Raw genomic sequence first — 20,211 nt, forward strand, 5'->3', positions numbered from 1 at the left:
TCGTATTGTTCTTGATGGCTTCGTATTTGATCAAATGAAGAAGTATCAAGTTGATATTGGTTACAACATTGGCAGTGAATCCCGTTTGCTGTGTTGAGATCCGGCCGTTCGATGTGGCCCAAATAGTTAATTGCCTCAGTAGTGTTGTTGCAAAGAGTTTTCTAAGTGGGTCCAGTAGAGCGATTGGACGGAAGTTCTGTGGTTGATCCCGGGGTCCTTGTTTGTGGATGGGAACAATTGTAGGTGATCTCCATGAAGTTGGGATTTGGTTAAGTGTCTTTATGATGGTTATAATCTGGCACATGAAGTTTGCCCATGCTGGGGGATCTTGCTTAAGTACGGCATTTGAGAGTCCGTCAGGACCGGGTGCTCTTGATGTATTTAGATTTTTGATCATGCGGATCAGGTCATCGTATTCGACGTGTATTGACCATTTCCGTTTGTTGTTGTTTATTTCTTCTTTGGATTGAGATGATCGAGCTGCATAGATGTTTGAAAAATGTGTGACCCACGTTTGTTGAGGTACGTTAGCAGTTAGCTTATGCTGCTTTTGGACGTTATCGTTCAGGAGATTCCAGAGTTCTCTTGTGTTGTTTGAGTTGTATGTTTTCATTATAGTTTCTGCATCTGTTTGTAGGAGAATTTTTTGTTGAGATTTTTTCCAATTGTTGTATGATTGTTTCAGTTGTGTAATCTGTGCGCTGTTTTTTTCCGTTTTTGTTTTCTTCAGTTTTCGTAACGATCTCGCCAAGCATTTTTTCTTGTCGGCTATTTCCTGGTTGTATGTGTGAAGATGGCATTTTTGTGATCGGTTTTTGACTGTTTGTCTAAATGGTAGAAGAATCCAATCGTAGTTCAATTTTTCGATGTCTGTCCTGGAAGAAGCGAGAAGTTTCATTGGTAGGTGGGTTATCGCTGCTTGTGGAATGCAGAGTCTTGATGAGGTTCCATCAAGTTCTATTGTGCATGGTGTCGAAATTGAATCTTGTTTAGTAGTGACCTGTGAGTGCACTGAAAGTTGGTTGCGATCGCTTTAGTCAGAAACTATCGTTTTGGCTGACTTCACAGATTCGTACAGGGTTTGTGAGAGGAAAATGTAATCGATGATTGCAGTTGAGGATCCTCTGGACCATGTTGGCATGTACGAAGTGGGATTGTTCCTTGCATGGTTTATGAGCGTGAGATCACGAGTAGTAATTTCGTTCATCCATCTGGTTGCTTTTGGTGAAAGTTGAGCTTGGGTTCGGAGAATGCCGTTCTGTGTGAATAAATTGATGTTGAGATCCCCACAGAGTATTATTTCTAGTTGGTAGTGAGTTCCAAATTGTTTGTGGAGTGTTATGAAAACTCTGTCAATGAATGCTTCAGTTGTTATTGCTGCAGAGTTCCAGTAGAGGTTTAGCATTGCAATTCTTATTTCATTGTTTTTTTGAATATGGTAGTTCTCCGTCGTCCTTATTATTGTTAGTTGGGTCCAAGGATTGATGTTTTTACTGGTCAGTACTGTCCATTGGGGGTTTATTTTGATTAAGGTGAGAAGGCCTGATGCTGGTCTTCCTTGTTTTTTGACTATTGCAGGGTTTAGGATTGTTAGGAAACCATTGCATGCTGGTGTTTCGCTAATCCAGGTCTCTTGCAGGCATATGATTTGGTAGTTTTCTAGGTCAGTTGAAGGGTGGGTGAACAAATGTAAGTTTCCTCTAGTATTCCATGAGCAAAGTGACCATGTGAGTTCTGGTTTCAGTGATTGTTATGATTGGGAGTTAAATGAAATTCTTGAAGATGAAGTTTCTGTAATTGATGTTTCGCAGTCAAATTCTTTTGATTGGCCGTTCTGTTCTGGTCCATTGTTCTGGTTGTTGAGCATGGGTCTGGGTTGCAGCATTTCCTGTGCGCTCGTGGATGTAATTGCTCATCTGCGTCCTTGGTTGGTATTTTCTTGTTGTTGTTGAGGTCCAGCATCTAAAACCCAGTGTAAGGAGCTGGGCACGTTTTGATAGAATCAGTTCTTGGTCGTTTATATCAGAAAGTTCAGCAATGATCTTGTCTAAGTGCTTGTCGTCTTTGAATGTTATTAGATCAATCTTTTCTGTTATTTTTTGTAATTGCGGTATCGCTCCAAAGAGGCGAAGGGTGTTGGTTCTATTGAGTATTAGTGGTTCGAGTCTGTTGATGTCGTTTTCGATGTGAATTTCATAGATTTGATTTTGTTGTAAGGGATTGACGAATGATGGGAGTGTACAATCAGTGTACTCTGATGCTTGTGATCTGAAAGACTCGTCTGAGATTTGTTCATACGATTCTGCTGTTGATTGGTCTATCGTGTCGTTGTTGGAAGATGTGAATGAGGTTTCTTGTAACGACTCTTCAGAAAGGTCTTCATACATACATGTCCGGTAGTTGTGGTTCCGTAGTGTACTCGTCTATTATGATGAAGCTTGAGGGCGCAAATGCTTGTGGAGGTGGTGGTGTGTCATCAGTTATCTGTTCTCCATGGGTTGAAAGGTTGAGGAGGTCCTCATCGTGAATGAATTGGTCAGATGTTGGCTCCGTCTGATCACAGGTCCGTGACGCTACAGGATGCCACTGCTGATTGGAATTGTTGTTGTTCGGTGTGAGGGAGTGGCATGTCTTCTCTGTTGGTAATATCAAAATGTTATCCGTCATTTTCACTGTTCTTAGAAATGCTCTTGAACCTGTTTGTCGTTTTTTAATAGGTTTAGGCTGTGCTGGTTTCGTGACATGTGCTTGTTTTTCCTTGGAGAAAATCTGATATTGCTCTGTAGTATTCTTCGTTGGATGATTGGGTTCCTGAATCTCCATTTGCGGGGTTGCAGTAGATACGGTCCTTTGGTGTAGAGGACACTCCTCAATGGTTGGGACTCCTAAACTTGCTTGTTGAGGTATGTTTTTGGCAGAGGGAGCTGGTGTTGTTTGATCGATCATTGTGTTCGATTGAGGCGCTGGTTGATGTTGATGGTGTGCTTTAAGCAAAGCTAGTACTTCTGTGTTTAGGGTGTTTTTTTCTTGGTGGTCATTTCTTGCTATTTCTGGCAGTCGTTGCCATCGATTAGATTGTTCCGCTTCCAAGTTCAACCGGGATTCGATTGTGGTTATAAAATCCTCTATGTAAATCTGTTTGGAGTGTATAAGTGCTAGAAGAGTTGCTTGGTCTTTGATGTTGTCGCTCATGGTTTCGTGTAATTTCAAAAAGGGGATCATAGATGGAGACAGCACTGCAATAAGCATATTTTGTAAGTCCAACATGGTAGTCGGGATCCTGGGGTTGGTACATTCATCGAGGTCGTGGCTTTTGGATGTTGTGTTAGTGGTTTTAATTTCTGGTGCGCTCAGTTGAGGAATAGGGTGTTGGTTCTTGGTCGTAAGATCGGGCGTGTAGTAGGATTCATCTGTGTCGTAATTGAAATGGGTTGGAAGTTTTTGGTTTCCTGATGTGTGTGTTTCAGTTTCTCTTTTGATGGGTCTTTGACCAATTCCCTGTGTGACGTATGGGGTCGAAGTTGAGTCTTCATCAATGACAGGCTGGAGCATGGGAGTTTGGATGTATTGCTCCTTTGTTTGGTTCTTGGTAATATCATTTGCAGTCTTGTGTTCATGCAGATCGGGCGATGGAGCGAATGCTTTTGATTGTGAGCCCGCAGGAGAGTTTGCGAATAAGTTAATTGTTTCATCTTGTAGTGCAGGAGCAGAAATTGGGCCTGATGTTGCTCCTTGCAGACTTCGAGATTGATCATGCGAAGTTGATGCCTTGCTGTTAGAGTTTGATTTCGTAATAGTGGTGTTCAAGGTGTCATTGTTGGTCAGTTCCGTTTTTTTCTTGTCCAGAGTCGGAGGGTGGGTTTGCTGCTGGGGTATTTGTCGATTGCAGGGTGTCCGTTCTGTTGTTTCTTCCTGTTCGATGTAGCTTCGTAGGTTAGCTCTGTCGGTTGTACATCGTTGGAAGACTGAGTAGTAGGGGTTGTTGGTTGAAGGGATGCTGTTTCGGCGTGCTTGTGGATAGAAGTGGATTGGGTTTCGTAGTGTTCAGTCGTGCTGCCAATGCTGTGAATTTGCGCTTGTATGTTGAACTGATTCCAGAGGTCTTCCTGATTGTTCGGTTGGCGATTGGTTTCTGAATTTCGGTTGGTTGGACTTTATTATGAGGGGATCGTCTATTCTAGTAAGATGCTCGTTGTCCAGATCCTCGTGTTACTGTGGATGATTCATGTCGGTTTTTGCGGCATGGGCTCTTGAAAGTGATTGTTCCGAAGTTAGTTGCGAGGAATCTAAAGCCGACATGGCAGCAGTATTGAGTTTTGTTCTTAGTCTGGTTTTAGGGCGCACAACGGGTTGTTGTTTGGGTCGAGTTGAAGACATTTCTTCTTTGATTGTTGTAGCGTCTATGTTGGGATCCGAGGTGCGGACCGTTTGAATCTTTTTGCAGTGGTGACAAGTTTCTGTAGGTTCAGGATCCAAGGGTCGTGCCCTTTCGGTCTCCTGGGTAGAAGTGTGTCAATTAGTCTTATGAGATTGTTGTTCCGAGGTGCGGACCGTTTAAATCTGAAGTGGTGAAAAGTTTCTGTAGGTTCAGGATCCAAGGGTCATGCCCTTTCTGGCTCCTGGATAGAAATGTGTCAATTAGTCTTTTGAAGTTGTTGTACCTTGTCCTTTTGACCTGTTGCCCAGGTAAAATAGCGCTGTTGTTTCTATAGTACAGGATCCAAGGGTTTTACCCTTTCGGTCTCCTTAGTATAGGTGTGACGCTGGTTCTGGGAGGAGAAGTATTGCGTCTGTGTTAGGATCCAAGGGTCGAACCCTTTCGGTCTCCTAACAGGGGTTGGGGTGTGGTAGTATCACTTTAGTGTACAGACTCCAAGGGGCAAGCCTTTTTCGGGGTCCTGAGCAGAAGGTCTTAAAGTAGCTCTGTTAGGATCGAAGGGACGAGCCCTTTCGTTCTCATAACAGACGTGGTCGGTGCGTTAGTGGTTCTTTGTGCTACAGGATCCAAGATCTTCTATAAGGCTGATTCGATCTGCTAGCGCAAATAGTTGGTAGTTTACTGTTTCCTTGAGCTATGGGGTCCAGGGTCTCTTATAGAGGAATTAGCAATAGTTCTGGATGGGATTTAAAGAGACAAGGTAGAGGAGTAGGGTTCTTGTATAAGTGGTAATTCTTGATATATTAAGATAGGTGTAGGGGGACAGGGCCGTTGATTCCTTGCTGATGGTTGAAGATCAGGTCCTGCTCGTGCCAATTCAAACCAAATCGTGAGTAGTCACAATATTGCCAACTCATGTGAAGGATGGGCTCGTGAGTGAAGAGTTTGCAGTAACAGTGCTATTGCGGGGGTAAAGTTCTTTATGACCCGTAAACAGGAGAAGTGACTTTGAAGTGATGACGGGAAGCACAGTGGAATTGGTTGTACTGTGGCTCTACACAGGGGAATGGTCGCGTCGTTGTAGGTGAGTTGGGAGGCTCCGCCTCCAAGTGACTGCCGAACGTTGGAGGAAAGCAAGGGAGCACTGGAGCTCGCCAGGGAAGTGCTCACGTTGTGAAGGTTTAGTTGGGAGGCTCTGCCTCTGAAAGACTGCCGGACGCTACAGAAAGGCAGGGGAGGGCAAGGGCCCGTCGCGGCACCCTCTGACCTTGTTCACCGCAATGGGTGGTGAGATTTGTGGAGGTGGAAAGTGCCACGGTGGCCTGGGGTATGCTTCACACAGCGAGGCAGCGCTCGAACCGCCTCAGCCGCGTGCTGGCTCCGCCTCCAGAGGGCCTGCAAACAACACGGGCGAGCGAAGGAGGAGCGGAGCTCATCACGTCCAGTCACAGAGCCCCCGCGTCAGGATCACAGTCGCAGGCGTGGAGGGCTCCGAACCCGTCCACTGCTAGCCGGAGAGAGAAGCGCAGGAGATAAGTGTCAAGTGTCAGTCAGCAGTGGCTAATTGGTGAGGAGAGAGGGTGCCCGTGCCGGTAACTGTGATGTCAGTTGGCGTCTTCTGTGAAGTGTGGAGGCACTGGGTAAGGTCTATCCGTGTCTGGTAGACGGACCATGCCACGGCAGCACAGCTGACGGCGATGGAGCGGCTTGCACGCTGCGGTCTTCTCTGCGGTCTTCTCTGGTTGCCAGAAGTTCCAGAAGTGCTGGGGTGCTGCAAAGGGGGTGAGGGCGCTAGTGCCCCGATGAGGGAGGGGAGGGGAAGGGGAGAGCAGGCAAGGTACTGGTTACTGGTTTCTGGCTGCTGGCAGTTCAAGCTCATTGTGTAGTTTTGGGCGAGCAATAGCTGTACGATGATATCCACGTGGGTAAACCGCGGGCGGTGCCGCGGAGCCCGCAGACCCAAAGACAAAAAGACTCTGCAGCAGACTCTGCAGCAGACTCTGCAGCCGCTCCGCGTGTTCTGGGGTTTTTAGGCTAGAAGGTGGTAGCAATAGAAAGCGGACTAGCCCAAAAAAAAAAAAAATGATGTCAGTCAGCAGCAACAAGCAAGAGAACCTCCTCTCTTGAACACAAAAAGACTCTGCAGCAGACTCCGCGCCCGCTCCGCGGTGTTCTGGGGTGTTTAGGCTAGAAGGTGGTAGCAATAGAAAGCGGACTAGCCCAAAAAAAAAAATGAAGTCAGTCAGCAGCAACAAGCAACAGACCCTCCTCTCTTGAAGACAAAAAGACTCTGCAGCAGACTCTGCGTAGTTGACCTTTAGAGTTTACACTTATTGAAGTAACAGTACCTGGTGTTAGGTTTCTGTGCCTCTAAGTATGTCCATACATCTGCGAGGTAGTTGGAGGTGCCCAAACTCTATGACTTCAGGAGCCAAGCTGCTAAGGTGAGTGTTTGGGGGCATGGGTGCTGTGTTTTCCCTAGGTCTTGTGACAGCATGTTGTATGGGCAGGGCAGATTCCTGGGAGGGGAGACTGGCATTCTAATGAGATGAGAGAATCATAGCTGTCAAGCCCTTTAGTGCCACCAGGATCATTGTGACTTGTTCCTAATACATCTTGTGCACTACCCTGTTGAGAAGGGGAATTGGGGGGGAAAGCGTAGGCAAATCTCCCAGACCATGTTACCTAGAGACTGTTCCCTTTGGACTGTTTCTGAGGGCACCTGGAGGCATAATCTGGGCATTGGGCGTTCTCCAGAATTGAGAACAAATCGATGTCTGAATGACAGCATTCTGCAGAGACGTTGGGTAGAACATGTTCCTGCAAGTGCCACTTGTGTTCTACGGGTAGGTGCATGTTTCTGCTAAGCACATCTGCCAAAAGATTGTGTTCCCCTGGAACATGTATTGTTTCAGTGGCCACTTCTAAATTTTCTGTGACAGTTTGGATAGCCCTGGAGAGTGAGTGCCCCCCTGTTTGTTCAGATAGTACATGCCCGTGGTGCTGTCTTTGAGGACAAGAAGTGTGTTTGGAAGGCTTTCAGTGCTTTGAACACCACAGTAGTTCCAACAGATTTATATGTTTGGATGCTACTGATGGAGACCACATGCCGTGCGCTGTCTGTTGTAGAGGGTGTGCTCACCACCCTAACAGAGATGCGTACATCGCTTCTACTGAGGGGGTGATGAAGGATTTCCCCTTTAGAAGGTTTTCCTTTGACCACCACTGCCGACACTGAATGAGGGCTGTCGAGACAACCATTAGATTGTCCCATTGACCGTTTGCCTGACATTATTGGCTCGAGAGCCCCTCCTGCATGCAGCGAATGCGCAGATGGGCTTGTGGAACCAGGAAGATGCAGGATGCCACTATCCTCAGTAGCCGCATGGCTTTCCATACGGTTATCCAGCAACTGGCTACATACTGATGGGTCTGTAACATGTTTTGAACCCTCTCGTTGGAAGGGAAGACTAGGCTGTATTCTGTCCAAATTAGTGCCCCTAGAAACTGTTTGACTTGAGCCGGGACAAGTCTTCACTTTTTTTCTTTGATTGAGAATCCCCAATGGAAAAGGAGATCTACTGTCTTCTGAGTGTTCTACAGACACGTTCCATATGAGTCTCCAGTTATGAGCTAGTCCTCGAGATAATGGTACACTGGAATGGACTGCCTGCGCAGGTGAGCTGCCGCTACTGCCAATACCTTTGTAAATACCCTTGGAGCGGAGACAATGCCGAAGGAGAGTAAGTTGAACTGATAGCGAGTATTCTCTATCTTGAACCCAAGGTACTTTCTGTGCACTGGCAACATTGAAATATGAAAGTATGCATCTTTCATATCCAGGTAATGTAATCCCACTGTTGCAGAAGTGGGATTACCTCCTGTACAGTCGTCATCCTGAACTTTTGAGGTTTGACATACTCGTTTGCAGACGTAGATCTAAAGCAGGGCGCATGGTTAGATCCTTTTTGATTACAAGGAAGTACATTGAATGAATAACCAGATGAGGGATGACCTTGATCGCCCCTTTCTGCAGTAGAATATGGATCTCATTAGGCAGGATTTGTTGATGTTCTGGTGACAGCCGCCTGCTTTTGGGAGGATGGTAGCAGGGTGGTTGCAGGAATTCTATGCAGTAACCGCCGCCACTAATCCGAAGTGATCCCTTTGATGCATGGTTTGAAGATGTCAATTGCCCCCCTAACGGGGAGACATGGGAGGGGACCCTGTGAGAAACCAGAAGGTGTCTCACCCCACTAGTCCCCAGGGATCTGTCATCCAGGTGGCCAGGAAATGGCCATAGTTTTTGGATCTATTTGCATATCAGTCTTTGTCCCGCCCACATGGGCAGTCCAGCACCAAAATGCTATGGCAATTCCTCTCTGAACAAGAGTACCAACAGCAACCCCATACACGTGTTTCAGCCTTGTTGGGCCTCATTTTGTGTGGTGAAGCTGTGCCTCTCTGAGCAATAGTCAGGTGAGGTGAGGCAATTACTGACCATCACACACACCTGACTTGCATTAAACTTCCCCACACGGATAAAAGGCGGAGCATAAGAGCACACTCTGAGCGAGACAAAGCACAGGAGGGAATAGCAGTTTCGAGACGGCAGCTGAACGAGAGAAGAAAGACAGCAACACAGAAGGGGATAGCAAGGAGGGGAAATTCCCTTGACCTTTTCGACAAAGAACTGTTACTTTCCAGAAACCTCAAGAATAGAAAGCCTAAGACCAGGAAACTAGGCTGAAGAATCCTGTATAGTGTGTCGGAGATACCGGAGGTCCTCCCGTGTCAAGGCGGGGAGAAGCAGCAGCCGTTGTGGTATCGTCCTTGGCTCTGAGAACAAAGCAGTGTCAGTGAAATCAACACAGTCGGTGAGTTGAGGAGAGCGATACAAGACCGGTCTGTGTTGAAGCCAAAGTTGCGAGAAGCAACATTGTATGGCGAGCACTGGAACGAACATTGTTTAAACGCGTGTGTTAGAAAGGATTCCCATTCCATGTGTAATTTTCCCTCCAGTTGTGTACCCCCCAACTTTTTGCTTTGTTTAAACACCATAGTCTGACTTTGCCAGAGGAACCTAGCCTTCTGCTGCACTCCTCTGGGCTTTTCGCTCACTATTTATGGGGAAACTAACATGCCCTTAAAGACAGTCAATACTGGGAGACTTTGTTTCCCTTAGTCCTTGTCAATGTTGCAACTTTTCTGCAACATGTTACAAGTGCACAGAGTACCTTACATTACGGTGCCCCTGGGTCTTCCTGTCATTTCTAAAGGCCCTAGTTACTCTCAAAGGATTTTTTAGGAGATGTGCCTTGGACAGGGCTGGTGGCAGCGTATCTTTGTGTATATTTTTAACCCTTCCTTGTCAGGTAAACTGTGATTACCGCGTTTGGCACGGTTAGGTGGCCTCGATCCAAAATGGCCATGCCACAAGGTACTTTGTCCTGTCCTTTGGCCATCTTGCCACTTCACCTTTCCCAGGTCGAGCCTACCCGGGTCAGTCCTTATTTGGGCATGCATTTTCCTGCCAAGCGCAAAGCTTGTGCTAACTTCTGCATGCCTGGAGTGTGCCATGTCGAGGAGGCCCTTGAAACTTGGTACATCGCAAGCTCTGTGTTCACGGCACTCTCACACCGGCCTTCGTACACTTGGCGTTCCCAGGTCTGTAGTGAAGTGAATATGCCCGAACCGGAGAATACACGCTTACCGTGTCGCCCAGCTGTGGTGACGAACTTTGCAAGTTCATTGCAGCTGTGGTCCTCTGTGCCCAGAAGCCTGCTACAGGGGAACTGGCCTGATCCATCCACCAGAAGCAGAGAAATCGCCACTGTCCCGTTTGGGTATCAATGCTGTATCTTCGTCGCTGAAAGCCATAGAGCTGCGATATTGGCGCTTTTGAACCTGCAACCGAAATGGACTCGACTGCCAAAGTTTGGTCCGGAGTGCAGGGGTCTGTGAGTAATTGCAACCCTAACCGGTGGCCCATAGCGCATCCATCCATTTTTACGCATGAGTGGCCCCTGATGGCCCCTCTCCTTTCCACTGCTTGTGCGAACTATAGAAAACTATTCCAAACTCATGTAATCGACTCTGCCCTCAAGTAGAGGCCCTCCTCGAATAGTGGGAACCTATTCTGCATCACCTCACCTACCTTCCTGAGTTGCTACAGCCCCTACAAAAGACCCTGGTTTGCCCATTTGAACTACCGCATGCGCCAGCTTCGCAAGTAGATTTGAGCATTAGGCTCCCCTCATCTTAGGGATTAGACTGCCTTTCAGTTAGGACTGTGTTTGATGCAGAAGGGCCTAAAGACTATTTGCGTTACTTGCTTCCTTCCCTGTTTAGGTTGTGGACCCATTTGGTGCATTCATCCTTTAGACCCCATTGGTCTTGAATATTTGTGTATAGATAGGATTGCATTGGTTTAATAGTATTGCTGTGATTTTCTTACTGTGTGTTGAATTGCAAAGGTCTTGGAATAAATGTATCTGTATTTTTGATATATATATACACAACTGACTGGGAGTGATTTGTAAGTGTCCTTTACTCTGTGTGCTCATTGAGGTCTTTCAGTCACCCTCACCCCTCCTGAGACCTAGTCTTGATCCCTACCAAGATACCTCGATTGGTCTGGCTTCTCCAGAAGGTTACCCTGTTCCAAGAAACTAGGCTGGCCTTCTGAACCTCTGCCCACCAGGTCAGAGTTCAGAAATCCGTTTTAACAGCGTGTGAGAACAGACGCAAGTAAAGATGAACTGCAGATGTGTGATTTAACTTTAAAAGCAAGATACAATACCTTTGACAGAGTGGTCCGGCACCGTGTGGGTGCTCAATCGAAGGTCTCTGTAAGGTATGTAGCTAAGAAGTGGCAAAGTGAAAGTGAGAAAAAGGTTATATCAAGAAGAGAACGAGTAACTGAGAATCGAAGTGGTCCTGCGACGGGTCCAGCAGAATCCCACACGCAGTCGAAAGTCTTCGATTTCGTTGAAGTAAAGAAAGTTTGGAGAAGTAGAGAAAGTTGGTCTGAGCATGGCGGAGGGAGATCAATTGAAGGTTTTGTGTCAAGGCGGGTCTGAACCCAGAGGAGGGGGAACCCGGGCAAACAGAAAATCACCCGAGAAGTTGTACATGTGCAATCCTAAGAACAAAGGAACTTTAATGTTTGTCGTGTTGCATTGGGCCCTCTGAAATAAGAGACTTTGAATGGCAAAAAGACTTTGGCATAGAAGGCCCTGATGTTGAGGCCTTGAACTGCATCCTCGTGCTAGAGATGCCAGAGGGTCTGCTAATCTCGAGTATGCCACCTTGTCCCGTGCTGAAAACATGTGGAAGAGAAGCCAACGGCTTGAATATCCTGACACATTATTTCTTGAACACTCTTCTTTTGCATAACATTGTTTCCCACACTATTTGTATTTAGAAGTAAAGATTGGCAATAGATGTATTAGCATAGGCCCTTTTATTTTGACAAGACTCTACTACGACAGTGGTATTATTATTTAATGGTTGTAGCTTGCTCCCATCGTTAGATTTAGGATTAGATGGCTGTTTTTCAAACCCAAATGAATTTCAATAAACACCCTTGAACTGTGATCACTTGTGTTTGTCTTATTGTTTGATACCATGACTTCCTTACAATCTGCACTGCTGAGTCATTTGTTGGCTGTGGCTGGGGAGCCTCTGGCTGCAGAGTTTCTCCTCCTACCCGTCCTGTGCCGAAATCCCCATTGTTGAGGGGGCTGAAAGCTGCTGGAAGTACCTGTCTGGAAAACCAAGGAGCCTGTCCTGTTCCGTAGTTCTCTTGGCAGGAGCGGGAAAAGGATTGCCCGCGAAAGCACCGGAGGGTGTTAAAGAAAGGCACCCCGTTGGCGAAAGGGCTTGACCGAGATCTTGCTCAACGACTAAGCGTATTTTGCTCTTTGTATGCAGATTCAGGGGCCTCTTTGACTGCCTTACCGAAGAGAGCAGAGTCTTCTACAGGCTTGTTTATAAGAAGCCTGAGTCTCTGCCTTAAATCACAGGATTTTGAGGCATGCATGGCGCTTTAACAGGGTCCCTTATATTAGAATACGTCCCGCCTTCTCAGATGAATCGAGAGTATTCTTTTTTGATGTTCTGTGTCATCTGACGCCCTTCAGCCACCACTGTTAACAGTTGTGTGCGAGTAGGTTCTGGGATATTTCAAAGGCCTTCCTGCACAAGTCCCCATTGGGCATTGCTATAGTTTGCCAGAAGTGTGGTGTTATTGGGAATCTGAGTACAGAATGCAGCAGAGGTAGTGATCTGTTTGCCCAGTGCATAAAGCTTTTCACATTCCTTGTCCGGAGGAGAATCTGACGAGGATAGTGGTACCCCAGACTTTTTCTGGTGGTTGTTACAACCAGCGAGTCCGGAACAGCATTGCCTCTGATATACTAAGTATCTGAGGGCGCTGGACGGAACATCTTCTCGAGTCTAGGGTTGGCAGCCCACATGTGCGATGGTGTAAGCAAGGAGGGAGCAAGGTGTTTCTTTAATGAGTTCAGGAGAAGAATTGCCTGACTCACTGGAACCTTCCCCTTAAGGATATCTACCGTGAAATCTGTGCCAGGGACGTCCTCCTGGGTGATGATTTTGAAGTGGTCAGCAGCATTCTTGAGGATGTTGTTAAATAGCATCTGATCGTCAATGGGCGACGAGTCCCGGGGCTGAACTACGGGAGGAGTGTCCAAGAAAAGATTGTCTGGGTTAAGGTCATGGGCCGGGATAGTGTGCCAAGTACCCTGGTCCTCTGTAGGAACCCAGTCTGGGTCTGGTCCTGTGAGGCCTGATCCGGATCGGGAACATAGTAGAGGTCATCATCAGGGTAATTCTGGGCCTCATGGAACACATCCACAGGAGGTTCGAGTGGGTGTTTTTCAGACGGGGATGCAAACTGTGTACCTGGAGAAAGGAGCCTTGGGGAGCAAGTGTCTATAGACTTATTGCTTTTAACCAAATCATCAAATCTGTCTGACAATGCAATGAACTCAGACATCCTCTCCATACAGGCCTCAAATTGCTCCCTAGTCCACACAAAGGAAGAATAGTCATCAGGTGGAGGTATGGGGTGGCATGAAGCAGTTGGGGCAGAATCCTGTTGCAGGGCCTGAGAAAGAGGGGGAGACACTGCAGGATAGCCTTCTGGCAAAGAGGAGGCCTTTTAGGCTCAGAACCATGGGAATGGGCCTTAGAAAGTGTTTACCCAAGCTTGGGAAGTGTTTTAGATAGCGGGCACCTTTGGCACGTCTTTCGACGCTACCGCACAGAGGGCTGAGGATTTATGTGGAGCGTCCCCGATAAAGTACAATTCTTAAGGCCTGCACAGGCTGCCATGGCAGGAGCGCAGCGGGCACTGAACGACAAGGTTTGGTACGTTTCATCAAAATCTACGATGGGCCTATGGCTTCCCCGACGAGTCTGTTGAGGGAGGCCTAGGGGTTGTGTGTTTAGGTTTCGTAGGGATGTGGTATGTGTTCTTGTTGCCGGGGTGTGGAGTCCTCATCGCACTGCCTGTGGCATGCTTATCAAGGCGGGGACAGACACGCAGGAGTCAACTCACTGCACAGGTGCGTCTACAGCATCGGAGGTGTTGCTGCCAACAGATTCCTCGTCCGAGGCGCCCGCGGGAGAGTGATTCTTGGCCAGCATGTCATAGGCTGTCCACTGCTTGGTGCGCCTGTATTTTAGGGTTTAAAGCTGAAAAAGTTTACAGGCCTTAAAACGTTGCTCGTTATGGTCACAGGGGAATTTGCTGTTACAAGACAGGCAAAATTTAAGAGGAGGGGGGAAAGAAGAGGCATTCTCAAGAGTAAGTACCCACTCTCCCTACTGTGAGGGCATGCCTGAGGGCCAAGCCCGAGAAGAAATCAGCCATTGAGCCGCCGGAGGTGTAGAGTCAGGGAGGCAAGATAAGCCGTCGAGAGTATGTCGAGTTGTCAGCAATATAGCTGACGAGGAAGCTTGGCGAAAAACCACTCATCAAATATAAAGCAATATAAACTCGGTAACAAGCTCAGAATTAAGTGACCGACAAGATAGGCAGAAAAAACGATCTGGTGGGACCTCGACGTGTGAAGGATTTTCTGTACATTACACGTCACGTTAGGGATAGTGTTACAGGCACACCCATGTCAACGTCCCTTTCCGATTGTCGAAAGAAAGATGCAATACTCCGCGATTACCACTAGAGGTCGGACTATATGCACATCATGTGATCCTAAGCAGATTCACAATCATCAGAAACCTATTTTCAATTCATCATAGCAATTAAGTGTAATTTTCAATGAAAATGTAACTGGAAAAAACTCTGTTATAGATTGAACTACATTGAGAAATATCAAAATATTAAATTATGAACAATCTAAAAATATATGTTACTAAAAAAAAAATCAAACCATGCATACAAAAATGTAAGCACACACTATGACAATACCCAATGTCTTTCATAATAGGCAAAAAAATGACTACTTTTCAGAAAGGACACAGTAGTAGTCAAAATAACAAATATAATTCAGACAACATCAAGTGAAAATAATAAACATACTCTATCAATCCAAATGAAGAGCTACAAAAAAGAAATTCTCACAAGTCGTGGTAATAATCAAGCACAGAAACGTGCAAGAAACGTTGAGCCATTCTTAACAACCAGAAACGTCCGAGGTTGTTATATTTTTCTAGTAGCTCTTTCATTGTACAGTTGGATTTGTAGGGCAAGTTTATAATTTTCACTTCAAATGGTCCGACTTATGTTTAATTGATATTTAGAACACTGTAGGGCTCATTAAGAGTATGGCGGCGCAGGAAAAAAGTGCCGGTACCGAAATTACTGCCACTTTTACCAGTCCGCCATACTACGAGTTTGGCCCTGAAATGGGAAATTTACCTGCAGCATCTTGCTGGAGGGAAACCCTCACACTTTCCGTCAACAAATCTGCAAAATCGGTGAGATTACCACTGGTGGAATTATCACAGCGGCAATTCCCGTGAAATCCCAAATTGAGTCCTATGGACTTCAAATTAATGGTGATTAACACCGCCACAACCACTTGCAATCCAGTGGTAAATCCACCAGATCAAGCGGTGGTAACAGTAATTCTGTTGGGCAGTATTTCGTTGGATTTACCACTGGAACACCGCCCAACTCATAATGAGGCCCCATGTCTTTTCTGAAAACTAGTAATTCAATTGTCTAATATCAAATGCATTGGGTATTGCGTCATACCGTGGAATCACATTTTTCAATGTGTGATTACATTTTTTAGTACTACATTTATTTTATTAACATTTTGATGGTTCATCATTTTATATTTTGATATTTCTGGATGTCATACAACCTATGACAGAGTTCAATTTCGGTAGATTACCACTGAAAATTACATTAATTGATATGTGAATACAAAATACGTCTATATTATTTCTATTCTTACACACAACAATATAGCCAACATGAACACATTTTTTGTAAACCTGCGATATGGAATGCTACTTTTTGTCAGTGTACAATTTTCAAGATTACAACAGAATGATCCAAGTACATGGCTACACATAGATATTCAAAATAATCCGATTCAGACCGCAGTTGGGAAAACGTTTCTGATACAAACTGTTCTTAAACTACCAATTAGGAAAGCTAGGCATCGTGATGGCCGAATTTCCTTCAAACTCTGATTGAGACATGAAACTATTTGAATTAAATATGGGAAGTTTCAAAGTTCAACAGAGGATGAAACTGATCAACAAGAGCATTAAACTGTCCAGAAAAGGTGAACTATTATAAAGTTGAGTGCTTAACCTGTTATGGAGTTTAACGCGTCCATTGTTGTATATATTAATCCCTCCTAATCTACCATCTGTCACCTGTCAATAACACGCAAGCTGAAAGCAAGAAAGAAGTTAAAAACATGGCAAACTCCAGGGTTCTTTTCTAACTTTTGTAAAGTCACATTAGCTTTTCATCATCAGAAACATTATGTAATTTCCTATAAAATGCGTAGGTTGCATCCTACATACATGAGTTGGTGTATCAAAAAAGCATATAGGATAACTTATATGTCTCTCAATATATACAGTAAATGCTATACCTACTTAAACTTTTTGCCACTTTTGGCCTGGGTGCCTCCATTCCATACATGATCATCCTCTTCATAGAAGAAAAAAATGTCAAGTTTGACATCTGCTCCCTGAAAGGAGAGTTCCAAGCTGTCTTCTACCTGCAGGCAAAACATCTCATTATTCATAAAAGGAAATATAAAAGCATTGTAGTAACAGCAAGTCAAATAGCTCAGTGAGTTAAGCACATGCTGCCGACACGTGCGAGTAACCTACAAATCAGATTATCAAACCCTGTCCCTACTTCATCCCATTGAAGTTGATCATTTGAGTCTCCTTATTGCTAACATCTGTTGTTTACAGTGCTCTAAAACAGCAAAAATGCATTAGAAATCGTTATATAACTAGCACTGAAAAGGCCTAGGGTTTGGGTTTTTTAATCACGGAAGCTGCCTCCTGAGTACCTGGCAGAGGGACTGGTGGCACAGCGCGCGTGGCCCAAGGAGGGCAAACGATTTGTGAAAGGCGTATCAAATGTCAGGGAATTCAACCCATTTCCATTGGCATCAAAGGCCCAGGAAAGAGTACCAGTGACAATAATTGACATTAAATACATAAGTACGTGCCCCATTGCCAAGTATTGACATCAAATGAACCGAATCAGTCCCAATGCTATTTTCAACATCTGCCCAGGTGTGTAGACCCCATTGCCATGGATCCCCATGAAAGCCCAGGCACCTGCACCATTGCCGTCAATTTCATAGTTACTTGCCTCATTGCAAAGGATTGTTTACTATCCAGGTTCAGCCGCGCACTGATGCTCTGCCCTTTCCTTGAACACTACCCATTGAAGAAGAGCTGACTGCAATGGAAGAGTACAATATTGCTGTGCTTTCTGGGAGTCACCTGCTGCCTTGGTCCCGCTAGAATAGCTCAGGCTTAGATGATGGTATGGCACGGCGAGTGTAGCAATGCTGAATCCTGCCATTCTGGTGCTTCCATTACTACGGCCCGCCTCCTCATACTGGTTACCCATGGCAGCGGTGATGGAGGGGAGGCAAAGTAGAGCTCCTCTTTCTTCCACTGCCCAGCAGTTCAGCCCTGCAGTGGGAAAGAGTTGCTGCTATCTTCTCTTTTCATTATGGCATGAACAGATATTAACTACAGCCCTATCGCATTGCAATGCAACACACCGCAGTTTCTTCCACTAGCAATAGTTGTGCCTCCCTCTGGGTGGCTCTTTCAGCAACACAGGAGCAAAACTAAAAATGAAAACGAGTACTAGAGATTTTGGACAGAAGCAAATTGTGCGAAGGCATAATTCCCTTGGAATGTAAACCCTAACAAAAACACATACACAATAAACAAAGACAAATCTTAATGCATTATACGTTCTAAAAGGGTACCATGATTCAAACCCTAGAGGGTGGCGCCAAGTGCACTATAAACAATACCTAAACTAAGCCACTGCAAAACTCAGCAGCGTAAGCAAGCTCACTGGCTGGGGGTAACGCAATCCTCCCTTGCTGATACTATTATGGCATCCAGCGGTGCCAGGGAGAAACAGGTTCAGACTCAAGCTCAAATTGAACCTATAAATATGGAAGCTGTTAGACTGGTCACAAGAAATAATTTAACACAAACTACGGATGAAATACATAAGGGTTGACAAACCAAAAAAACCTCTCCCAACTACATATAAAGCAAATTCAAACACAAACCTATATTTCAAGCCAGCCACAAGTTCAAAACTCTTACATGTGTGTCAGTGAGTTTATGGTACTAGCAATATTTTATATTGAAGGAACATCAATAAACAATACGAACCATCAAACTCCATTGCCGCTCTGTACACAGATCATACATAACTTGGAATACGATCGGTATTAATGTAATCTCTTATCAAACAAATTAACGCATTGCTTGATGTGTCGCTAATTAACGTAGATATCTACTGTGTGGCCCTCATCATCATCCTCTATAATCTGACTGCTATAGCATTTATAAGCGGGTGGCTGGGTGGGAGGCAGATATAGGCCGCCACACGAACATGGTTTTAACTAACTAGGCTATTATTTTCCCAAAAAATAAATAGTAGGATGCTTCTCAGCTTGCAGATTGGATCAAAGGAAAACGCATTTTACGAATTCTAGGTCGTGGACTAACTAGTCCAGCCTGACTTAAATGTCCAATCAATGACCCCGGTCGGTCTTCGGATTGCAGGTTTTCAGCGTAGGCCAAGTTCCAAGCCACCACACTCTGGGTCTCCTCCAAGAGATCAAGGCACCAGTGCAATCTCTTCAACACTGATTAACTCTCTCATGATTGGGCTCAAGGTGCTCTGTCAGATGACCATCTCCTTGCTCTTGAGTCCTGGTCACCAGGGCAATTTGTTTCTGATCCCCACCCCCAATTGTAATCTTGCTGGCTATGACCGGAATGGCACCATCTGGTGCCTCCTGTTGCAAACTCTAGGTTTTGCCCTGAAACAGCCTGGTCCGCCGGAACCCCTTCTCTTTCTTTTAGGGTCATCTGTTCTCCTTCCAACTCCTCAGGTGTAGCAGCTGTATCTCCCCTCTAGCTTTTCTTGCTCCTTTTCTGATAATGCTGATGACTTTACTCTCCTTCCCCCCTCCTTTGCTACTGATGGTTCTCTTCCATTCAGCCACTCTCCTCTCAGTACTCCTTCCTCTCACCAATCTCCACCGAATTCCTTCCTCGAACTCCCCACACTGCCCTACAGAACCAGCTGCTTTGTATAGTATGGTCCTCCCTTTGGATAACACCAATGCATTGTGGTTTGTGATGCTCTGGGTTTGGGCCATGCGTTGGTGCTCATGTGGTATGGGAAGGGGCTGGCGTGAGGTTACCATTGATAACTGCTGCCATCTTGAATTTCAGGGAAGCCATGGGCATGTTACCTCCTCCAGTCCAAGAATCCACTAATTTGGGGTTGGTCCGCACCCCTTTGAACACTCTACTGTTGGTCCCCAAAGGTTAGGCAGGGGACTTTGCCACATACATCCCTTCCTTCCTTGAGTCCTCCCTTGGAGGCACAAGGCAGTAAAGACTCAGGGAGTCTGCATTTACCCATTTTCCTGCTGGCCCGTAATCCACTGACAATGTATAGGACTGCAAGTCTCTGAACCATTGAAAAACACTGGCACTGCTGTCTGTGGACCAGGAGATCCAGATGAGGGGACCAAGATCATTCACCAGGGAACATTTTAGTCCTGTCAGGTAGCAATCTATGGCCCACAAGACTGCAAGGCATTGCGATTCTACAATTGTGCAATGTACTACTAATGAATAGGATAAGTTGCTCCACCTCATTCCAGTTTTCCAAGAGTACAGCCCTCAAACCTATTCTAAAGCGGTCTTTCAGCAACAAGAAAAGTTGGTTAAAGTCTGGCATTATGAGGATCAGTGCGCGGCTGGAATAGTGAACTCTAATTCCCCAAAGGCCTACTCCATGCTATTGGTCCACCGGATCTTGTGTGTTTGGATCCTTTTAACTGTTCAGTGTGAGGTCCAGCAAAGTTATAGTATTCTGGAATAAACAAGTGATGGTATCCGACAAAGCCCAGAAATTAGTTTAGCTCCTTTTCTGGCTTAGTAACAGGGATATTCTGTGTATTGTGGACGTCATATATTTGCATAAGCACCATCCCTGCTTCATTCTTGGAAATCCAGGTAGAAGACTGAAGGTAATGACAGGTGACATTTACCTGGGTTTTCAATGCACCCTGTATTCCGAG

At 45.6% G+C, this 20,211-nt stretch overlaps 1 protein-coding gene across 3 annotated transcripts in view; it reads right to left on the minus strand.

Annotated features, from left to right (window-relative positions):
- The window catches only part of FKTN (fukutin), a 534,769-nt gene that overhangs the window by 45,215 nt on the left and 469,343 nt on the right, over window positions 1-20,211 (minus strand). For 2 of the 3 annotated variants that reach the window (XM_069630830.1, XM_069630831.1), the window contains one exon: window positions 16,490-16,614. In XM_069630830.1, the coding sequence (XP_069486931.1) occupies window positions 16,490-16,614 (125 nt within the window). Of the gene's footprint in view, window positions 1-16,485; window positions 16,615-20,211 lie in introns of all 3 variants that reach the window. The other variant, XM_069630832.1, reaches the window with a different exon arrangement.

Source organism: Ambystoma mexicanum, chromosome 6q, assembly GCF_040938575.1.
Source record: "Ambystoma mexicanum isolate Mex_15411 chromosome 6q, UKY_AmexF1_1, whole genome shotgun sequence".
Lineage (NCBI taxonomy): Eukaryota > Metazoa > Chordata > Amphibia > Caudata > Ambystomatidae > Ambystoma > Ambystoma mexicanum.